Here is a 10819-nt window from a genome sequence, read left to right on the forward strand (position 1 = left end):
TAACTTTGCAGCAGATCTCTAAATAAGAAGCTGGTGCACATAAACAAAATGGGCAGTATAACAAGAGAAGAGATCTAAGTCAATTACCATCATGAGGTTATGAATGATGGGTAGTGCATAGGTCAGTGTCTTGCCTGAGCCTGTCTGAGACTTCACTAGTGTGTCTTTACCTTCCAGAATGGGTGGAATGCTCTTTTGCTGCACCACTGTCATTGATTTAAAACCAAGTTTTTCCACATTTGATATCTGAAAAATTTTACAAGTTAACACATCATTATTACAAATGCTAAAATACTAGGTTTAATAAATATTTACAAATAAACCCCAAGATACATTACTATGTACCTCAAACAATACTACTTACATTATACCACTTATCTCACCTATGGCATCTGCACCTGAAAATCTACTGCACCAAATCACCTAAAACCATTAATAACCCAACAACAAGCAGCTGTGCAGACTATCACCCTTTCCAGTGCCAGACAACACACTCCCCCACTCTTCAAAAGCTTGAGCTTACTTAATATACAGGATATACTATATATAAACCACTTCATTAGCAAAATGCCGTAAAGCTAAGCACCATAAAGCAGGGCCAGCCTGTATATACGTATACAGACTATTAAATTACAACATAAACATTCCTCTGAAAGTACTTCTTAAATAATAAGACAAGATGAGGGAAAAATTCTTAGCTATACCCCTTCACTGCAACCTGAAATTCAATGCTCACATCCAACACATATTTAAGAAAATTTTGAAATCTGTGGTCATGCACTACATTCCTCAAGGAACATTACTCACTAATCTATCTAGACCTCACTTTTAGTATCTGCTGCCTGTGGATCAACAGCAGCAACAACCTACAACCTATTATGACCCAGAAGAAATCAGCTATTAGAATAACCACCCATTTAGGTTACAGACAACACACATCCCTTACAAAATATGCACACCCACTACTATGCATTCTGCACTTAGTGCGAACTTCAACCCAGCATTCTGACTTCCTTGAGAACTGCAAAACACACACATACAAAATAAGAACCCAAGTACATTTTCCTGACATACCAAGAGTTTGACTCAACCTATCCAAGAACTTCATGTGAATGAAGGGTCCTAAAATTTGGAATTGAAGCCACCTGCTTCAAGAGTTTTTTAAAAAGTACCTCCTTCAGCTAACCTAAATTCTGCATTGACTAATTACGTATTTCAAAACCCAACTGATCAACATCATCCTTTCTTATCTAATTCATATTAGCATTCACTACCACTAGTTTATGCCCACAAGTCATAACCACTACAAATAATATAACACACCGTCTTATAAAAATAATCTAGACTGTTGGAGTTAATATCAGATTGTAAACTATAGCATTCAAGTAAACCAACTTAATCTAAAGTGCGACACTCTGGAGTTTTGAGACTCTCCGATCGCGGGTTCTAACCCGGCCCGTGGTATGGTTTTTTTTTTTTAATCTCAAAAATGTCAAGTTAAAAGCTCATCTTAAGACTGCCCAGAATGCTCTGAATAACCAGGGCTTTCTATAAAGTATGCCAAAAATGTCAACTATTCCTGTATTAATTATATTATGCAATTCTGCAGAAATAAATATAATCATTAAAAAACACCAGAATTTATAGAGAAGTCTATATTGATTGGAAGTACATGTATATTTTGTAAGATTTACCTGACATGCTATGCATTCATGAGACAAAATGAGGACCATCAACCTTTTCATGTATTTAACAGGCTTCTTTTTCCACACATGTATGACAGGACAGTGATTGCTAGCTAAATATTTTATAAATACGTAATTTGTGTGTAGCAACCTTAAATGCAAAGAACATAATAATCTGATACTGTACATCTTGGTCTCAAAACACAACATATACATGTTTAACATACACTTATTATCTTATTTCTGACGATACAAAAAACTTTTAGATAGAGATGTGCTGTCGACAGTATTTAAGAAAAGACAAGTGTAGAGCATACTTTATTGTGACACTATTTCGAAGTGAAGCCAATGATAAAGAGCCACTACTGGGAATATTGAAGAAAAGACCCTAGTGCACAAAGTTTTCATTTTGACAAAGTTTTGCTCCTTGTACATCTTGACAATACTTTCAATACTGTTGACAGTATGCCTATGCAGCAACATGGAAATTTTATCACTGACTTCATAAAACTCTACAGAGTCTAAACAGTTATGTTAAAAGCTTACTCTTCACCAGTGTCTTTCTTTAAATTAACCCCTTGACTGTCGCAACCCCAAATCCTGAGGTGTCTCCTGGTGTCGCAAAATTTAAAAAAAAAAAAAATTCTTATGAAATGATAGAGAATCTTTCCCCGATTGTAATGACACCAAAAGAACGAAATCTGATGGAAAACTGACAGAATTACGCTCTCGTGTAGTTAGCGACCTCGGCAATATTTACGAATCGGCTACTTTGCTCACTTTCAGCCCTATTTTCGGCTAATTCCATTGTTCCAGTCAACCAAACTCATAGCTATTTCTTTAGAACTCCATTTTTTCTATCGAATGAGTACAAGAAACTGCCCATTTACCAATTTCAACTACCCAATAACGTGGTCAGAAATTTGCAATTTGGCCAATTTCACGAAAATTAAAAAATATGACAATTTCAAAATAGGGCCCAGAATGAACAATGCAGACACTCCTGGCTCTAAAATAACATTTTCTTTGTTCATCAGTCACATCTCTAGGAGGCCTGGTCACAGACCGGGCCGCGGGGGCGTTGACCCCTGGAACTCTCTCCAGGTAAACTCCAGGTAAACTCTCCAGGCCCCTTTGATATTACTCTTGCTTTCTATTTAGAATTTTTATTCAAACAAACAATGGAAGATTTACTGTTATGCAGACTACTGCAATATTGTAATAATTGCATAAATAATGTCAACCCATTCATGACTGCATATTAGAATGGCTACTTGGACATTTAATGGAAAATGACACCATTTATTTACTTTTGAACATCAGCAAAAATCAAACATTTCCCCTACTTTGAGCTCCATTACTAGGTTCTTTTCATAGTAAAACCAACCAAAATCACATCTACTTCTATAATATGTTTTCCATTCTATCAAATGAGACCAAGAAAATGAGAATACAACCATAAATACTATACGAAAATAGACCACAAAGTCAGCATTTTAATTAAAAAAATGGTCGGAGTTTTATTTTTCTCATTATGCACTGAGTGCTGCAGGATTTTTTTTATATGGTACACACTGACCAAATGGACCCATTCTCTCACATGTGGGCCTACCAGCTTTCTGCTTGATTTGAAGTCGCTAGAATGTATGAGTATATATATATGTCAAAAACGGTGGCTCGTAAGACGTATATATACAACCAAAACAATCAAAGGGTTAATATCTGGATTATTGTTTCGTCAGTACAACATACAGAAATACCAAGAGAGATAAACAGAATAAACTGGGTAGAACACCAAACTGATGTTAGCTAAGCATAAAATACCTCTGCTAACACATACTCACAATTTGTGATGCAATATTTAAGCTGGAGAATGAGTCTTCAGAAAAAACTTTCTCAGATTTTCTACACACATTGGTCTTGGGAATATAAGGAATATCTGGATTCCCAGTGAATAAAGATACAACAATCTCTCTCTTGCTTTCAACTGCCTTGTCTTGTCTGTCTTTCTCCTCATTATCAGCGAAGACTGTCTTGGTAGCATGGAAACTATTTACATCATTTTTGTCTCTCTCTGATAGACCAGACTTTACTCGTTTTGTAGGCGGGCCATTCATGAGGTGTTCTTTCCTTTTTTTGTGGTAATCACTGAAGTAGTTCTGAAAAATACTTAACAATATGGAATTAAGAATGCAATAAAATATATACTTCTTTATTTTACAAAAGGATCAAAATTAATTACAATTAACCCTTTCATAGTCTGTCACATAGGTCTACGTTACTGACACCAGTGTCCGTCAATAGATCTACATTATTGATGCCAGGGTATGTCATGTAGATCTATCTATGTTATTGACTCCAGGGTCCATCACGTAGATCTATGTCATGAGTTCGGCTCGGCTCAAATATGAAAGAATGAGTCTGTACAGTAAGTTTTTATAAAAAAAAATTTTTTTGCTGTTTCTTGGTATAAAATAATAGAATGGAAAACAAACTAATGAAATAAGGATGATCTTAGTTGGTTTCAGGACCAGTTGTAGTAGTTTAAATTCGGCCTCAAAGTAGCAGAAATAAATCAATTTTTGGTGATTTTCCTGAGGATCAGTAAGACCTCCCCATACACCCTCAGTCTTATTTTATGGATTATTACTGTACCAGGTTTGATTTAAATATGGAGATGCCATAAATCATGACCAATTATTCCGGGGATGTAGCTGGTCCTTACCTGTCCTTAGGAAAATTAGCAAAAATCAAATATTTCTGCTATTTTGAGGCCAATTTCAAGCTACTTCCAGTCCTGGAATCAACCAAAATCATCTCTGTACCAGTATTATGTCTTCCATTCTATCAAGAAACTGCCAATACAACCATAAAATAAAAGCATCATAGAAAGCACTTCAAAATTGCTGTTTTGTTCTTCCTATCATGCACTGCATGAGGCAGGATTTTTTTTTTTGTACTGTGCATACTCACCACATAGACCCATTCTCTTATCTAGGTCAAAATTTTCCACTCACAGCTTATCTGAGTGAGCTGGGTGTTAGTTACCTTACACCTACTGTCCCTGTTCACCTAGCAATAGGTACCTGGGTGTTAGTGGACAGGTGTGGGTGGCATCCTGGGGGACAAGATTGAAGGACCACAATGGAACTAAAACAGACAGTCCTTAATGATGCACTGACTTTCTTGAGTTATTCTGAGTGGACAACACTGACGTTACTGGGTTATTCTGAGTGGATAACACTGACGTTACTGGGTTATTCTGAGTGGACAACACTGACGTTACTGGGTTATTCTGAGTGGATAACACTGCCGTTACTGGGTTATTCTGAGTGGATAACACTGACGTTACTGGGTTATTCTGAGTGGACAACACTGACGTTACTGGGTTATTCTGAGTGGACAACACTGACGTTACTGGGTTATTCTGAGTGGACAACACTGACATTACTGGGTTATTCTGAGTGGACAACACTGACGTTACTGGGTTATTCTGAGTGGACAACACTGACGTTACTGGGTTATTCTGAGTGGATAACACTGACGTTACTGGGTTATTCTGAGTGGACAACACTGACGTTACTGGGTTATTCTGAGTGGACAACACTGACATTACTGGGTTATTCTGAGTGGACAACACTGATGTTACTGGGTTATTCTGAGTGGACAACACTGATGTTACTGGGTTATTCTGAGTGGACAACACTGATGTTACTGGGTTATTCTGAGTGGACAACACTGATGTTACTGGGTTATTCTGAGTGGACAACACTGATGTTACTGGGTTATTCTGAGTGGACAACACTGATGTTACTAGGTTATTCTGAGTGGACAACACTGATGTTACTGGGTTATTCTGAGTGGACAACACTGACGTTACTGGGTTATTCTGAGTGGACAACACTGATGTTACTGGGTTATTCTGAGTGGACAACACTGACGTTACTGGGTTATTCTGAGTGGACAACACTGACGTTACTGGGTTATTCTGAGTGGACAACACTGATGTTACTGGGTTATTCTGAGTGGACAACACTGACGTTACTGGGTTATTCTGAGTGGACAACACTGACGTTACTGGGTTATTCTGAGTGGACTACACTGACGTTACTGGGTTATTCTGAGTGGACAACACTGATGTTACTGGGTTATTCTGAGTGGACAACACTGACGTTACTGGGTTATTCTGAGTGGACAACACTGACGTTACTGGGTTATTCTGAGTGGACAACACTGATGTTACTGGGTTATTCTGAGTGGACAACACTGACGTTACTGGGTTATTCTGAGTGGACAACACTGACGTTACTGGGTTATTCTGAGTGGACTACACTGACGTTACTGGGTTATTCTGAGTGGACAACACTGATGTTACTGGGTTATTCTGAGTGGACAACACTGACGTTACTGGGTTATTCTGAGTGGACAACACTGACATTACTGGGTTATTCTGAGTGGACAACACTGATGTTACTGGGTTATTCTGAGTGGACAACACTGACATTACTGGGTTATTCTGAGTGGACAACACTGATGTTACTGGGTTATTCTGAGTGGACAACACTGACGTTACTGGGTTATTCTGAGTGGACAACACTGACATTACTGGGTTATTCTGAGTGGACAACACTGATGTTACTGGGTTATTCTGAGTGGACAACACTGACGTTACTGGGTTATTCTGAGTGGACAACACTGACATTACTGGGTTATTCTGAGTGGACTACACTGACGTTACTGGGTTATTCTGAGTGGACAACACTGATGTTACTGGGTTATTCTGAGTGGACAACACTGATGTTACTGGGTTATCCTGGGTGGACTACACTGATGTTACTGGGTTATTCTGAGTGGACAACACTGACATTACTGGGTTATTCTGAGTGGACTACACTGACGTTACTGGGTTATTCTGAGTGGACAACACTGATGTTACTGGGTTATTCTGAGTGGACAACACTGATGTTACTGGGTTATCCTGGGTGGACTACACTGATGTTACTGGGTTATTCTGAGTGGACAACATTGATGTTACTGGGTTATTCTGAGTGTTATAACATGTTAACAGAGATACAGTACAAGTATATGAGGATTTACAGAAAATAATGATCCTTCATCGAGGAAAATCATCGAAAAATCGTCGAAATATCCTAAATTTATATGCCATCACTTTGGTTTATCTATAATAAACATAAGCAACTTGTAATTTTCTTTAAATACAAATTACATAATTATATATTTACTCGAATTACTGTTGTACATGAAAAGAAATATTAATTGAATGTTTGGTTTCACGTCTCCAAATTTTCATAACGACAAAATAATAACCCTGGCTGACTTTATTATTATATTTTGCGATTTCGCTATACCAAGCAACAAGTTGTAGTAATCTCACCGAATTCTGATTGTCATCATCCTTAATATTTATTGTGAGAGGCTGCATGGTGACCATGATGGTGGTGTAGCCTGGGTCAGTCAGCGACCCACGGTCCTGCTGCTGCTGATGATGATGATGATGTGGGTCTAACAACCCACCTACAAATATACCACAAAAAACTACTCTCTCTTTGGAAATTTAATATATTAAAATTGCACTACATTCCATAACGCGTTTAATGATGGCAAGCTTTAAAATGAAAATGCGCATTTTGTTAAAATTTAAATTTTTATAGTATTAGTATGTAAGTAAGCTTATTCAGGTACACACAAATACAGTTACACAGATTATTTATCATAAATACATAACAGCAGATGTGTAGAGAACCTAGGATAACCCAAAAAAATCAGACAAAGTGACTTATTTCCATTGGGGTCCTTATTATCGTAATCTGGTACATTACACTATACAATTTAATTGTATAAATTTAATTTCCATTCATTTAGCTATGTATTCTATAATTAGCGTTTTTTCATGAAATATTAAGCTTTTAAAGGGTTATAGTATTCCATAATTAATGTGCTCCGTAAAGTAAATGTAACGTACAAAACTATGAATACTAATGTCGACTAAGATAAGACGCAATACTAATTGTTAGTATTTTTAGGATCAGTTTCTTGCAGTGTTACCCTAGTAGAGCATAATACAATGTCATAAGAGCTAAAATACATATAAAGTATCTATCTTTAATTAAGCTTCTTTTATTATTATCATAATTTGACAGAGCAGCCACCATGCGGCTGATGTGGCAACACTGCCTACACTCCATACTCCTCTCTCAACAATAAATACAGATTACAAACTAGTGTTCACTAAAATATTCTACTTATTCCTCAAAAAATTTTAAATATTTTAACAGAAAATGGAAATAAAATTGACATTTTAAAAGAAAGTTGAATTTTAATGAAAAATTTTCATTTGTAATAAAATTCAGGCAAAATTAGTAATTATATAATGCGTATCTATTTGTAAAATAAAAGTGTTGCCAGTAACAAGGGCATTGATAACAATAATAATAATAATAATAATAATAATAATAATAATAATAATAATAATAATAATAATAATAATAATAATAATAATAATAATAATAATAATAATAATAATAATAATAATAATAATAATAATGTTTTTATTCAGGTCCAGTGTACCGGTTTAAATTCTTGCAAATGTCTTGTATAGTAACTTACGAAGAAGTTAACCTAGGACAGCGCAATAGTCAAACACTGAATTTATAGCAAGAAAGCTGTTGATTAAATGATGGTGAATGTTTCCTTCTCTGGGTTACCCTATCGTGGGAAATGCCTAATGTGGTAAAAAAAATGTGTTCATATATTAACTTTTGCATTATAACCTCATTCTTCTAACTAAATCTGAGTTATATACCGCCCAGCATGGTAGTTCCCATGCAACAGTAACTTTAATAACCTGTCTTAGCTACTGAACCCATAGTAACATACTGGACCACATCTTCATAGCTCTGGTGAAATCTCCCAGCTCAGGTGGACGTATTTCATTACTTTTTTTTATTTTTTCAACTGCCTCCTAGCATACATAAGGGGGATTTCCAATAGTCCCCTGACTGTCTTCAAGACTCCTGGCTGTCTTCAAGACCAATGGATATCTTAAGAACATAAGAACATAAGAACGAAGGAACACTGCAGAAGGCCTACTGGCCCATGCGAGGCAGGTCCAAGTCTCCTACCGGCTTAAGCCAATGCACCCAACCTAGTCAGGTCAGGTCACATTGACTTAAGGGAGGAACACGGCAACCGACCTGGTAGCACAAGCTATCAGGTCCAACTCACACCCACCCACATCCACTCATGTATTTATCCAACCTATTTTTAAAGCTACACAACGTTCTGGCCTCTATAACTGTACTCGGGAGTTTGTTCCACTCATCCACAACTCTATTACCAAACCAGTACTTTCCTATATCCTTCCTGAATCTGAATTTTTCCAACTTAAAACCATTGCTGCGAGTCCTGTCTAGGCTAGATATTTTCAGCACACTATTTACATCCCATTTATTTATTCCTGTCTTCCATTTATACACCTCAATCATATCCCCCCTAATTCTACGTCTTTCTAGAGAGTGCAGATTCAGGGCCCTTAGTCTATCCTCATAGGGAAGGTTTCTGATACATGGGATCAACTTTGTCATCCTCCTTTGTACATTTTCCAGAGAATTTATATCCATCCTGTAATACGGTGACCAAAACTGTGCAGCATAATCTAAATGAGGCCTAACCAAGGATGTATAGAGTTGAAGAACAACCTGAGGACTCCTATTATTTATGCTTCTTGATATGAAGCCAAGGATTCTATTAGCTTTATTGCGAACACTTATGCACTCTTGTCTTGGTTTCAGATTACTGCTAACCAGAACTCTTAAATCTTTTTCGCAATCCGTAATATTAAGATCTACATTATTTAGTTTATATGTGGCATGGTTATTGTCCTGTCCAACATTTAGAACTTTGCATTTGTCTATATTAAACTGCATCTGCCACTTCTCCGACCACTGCATCAGTCTATTCAAATCTTCCTGGAGTGCTCGAATGTCCTCGTCAGAATGAATTCGACGGCCTATTTTGGTGTCATCGGCAAACTTGCCGATGTCGCTCTTTATGCCCTCATCTATGTCGTTTATGTAGATTGTGAACAGCAGGGGGCCCAACACTGACCCCTGTGGAACACCGCTCGTAACGCTTCCCCACTCTGATTTCTCCCCATTTATGCAAACTCTCTGCTGCCTATTTGTCAACCATGCCTCTATCCAGGAAAAAAATTCTCCTCCTATTCCATGTGCTTTAATTTTCCTCAATAGTCTCTGATGTGGGACCCTGTCAAAAGCCTTACTGAAGTCCATATACACAATATCATATTCATTACCATGATCTACCTCCTCAAATACCTTAGTGAAAAAAGTTAATAAATTCGTAAGGCAGGAACGCCCCTTTGTAAAACCATGCTGAGATTCGTTGATTAATTTATGCTTTTCAAGGTGGCTACGAACTGCCTCGGCAATTATTGATTCCATAAATTTTCCCACTATGGAGGTTAGGCTTATTGGTCTATAGTTCGAAGCTAAGGACCTGTCACCTGTTTTGAAAATAGGTATCACATTTGCCATTTTCCACTTATCTGGCACCATGCCAGTTTGTAGTGATATGTTGAAAAGATTAGCCAAAGGTGTGCTAAGCTCCTCTTTACATTCCTTTAGAACCCTTGCATACAGTTCATCAGGGCCTGGGGATTTGTTAGGTTTTAATTTATCTATTTGCCTAAGGACCATGTCACTTGTGACCCTAATCGTGCACAGTTTATTATCGTCCTGTTCTACATAATTTATCATTACTGGAATATCGCTGGTATCCTCCTGTGTAAAAACTGAGAGGAAGTATGTGTTAAAAATTCTACACATTTCCTTATCACTGTCAGTGAGCTGACCCGAGGAACTTTTGAGTGGGCCTATCTTGTCCCTGATCTTACTTCTGTATACCTGAAAGAATCCTTTTGGGTTAGTCTTCGATTCTCTTGCAACTTTAACCTCATAATCTCTTTTTGCTTTTCTAATTCCCTTTTTTATTTCTCTCTTTAACTGAATATATCGATTTCTTAATTGCCCCTCTCCTCTTTTGATTTGCCTATATATGCCTCTCTTTTGACCAATCAGATATTTTAATCTATT

At 37.1% G+C, this 10819-nt stretch overlaps 1 protein-coding gene across 1 annotated transcript in view; it reads right to left on the bottom strand.

Moving 5' to 3' along the window:
• The window catches only part of LOC138851029 (ATP-dependent DNA helicase DDX31-like), a gene marked incomplete at its 3' end in the record, with an annotated part of 36676 nt that extends 29360 nt beyond the window's left edge, over positions 1–7316 (bottom strand). The window contains 3 exon segments of the mRNA XM_070084706.1: positions 88–246; positions 3530–3844; positions 7081–7316. Of these exon segments, the coding sequence (XP_069940807.1) occupies positions 88–246; positions 3530–3844; positions 7081–7137 (531 nt within the window).
• Between the last annotated feature and the right edge of the window lie 3503 nt (positions 7317–10819).

The sequence above is a fragment of the Cherax quadricarinatus genome, chromosome 13 (genome assembly GCF_038502225.1).
Source record: "Cherax quadricarinatus isolate ZL_2023a chromosome 13, ASM3850222v1, whole genome shotgun sequence".
Classification (NCBI taxonomy): Eukaryota; Metazoa; Arthropoda; class Malacostraca; order Decapoda; family Parastacidae; genus Cherax; species Cherax quadricarinatus.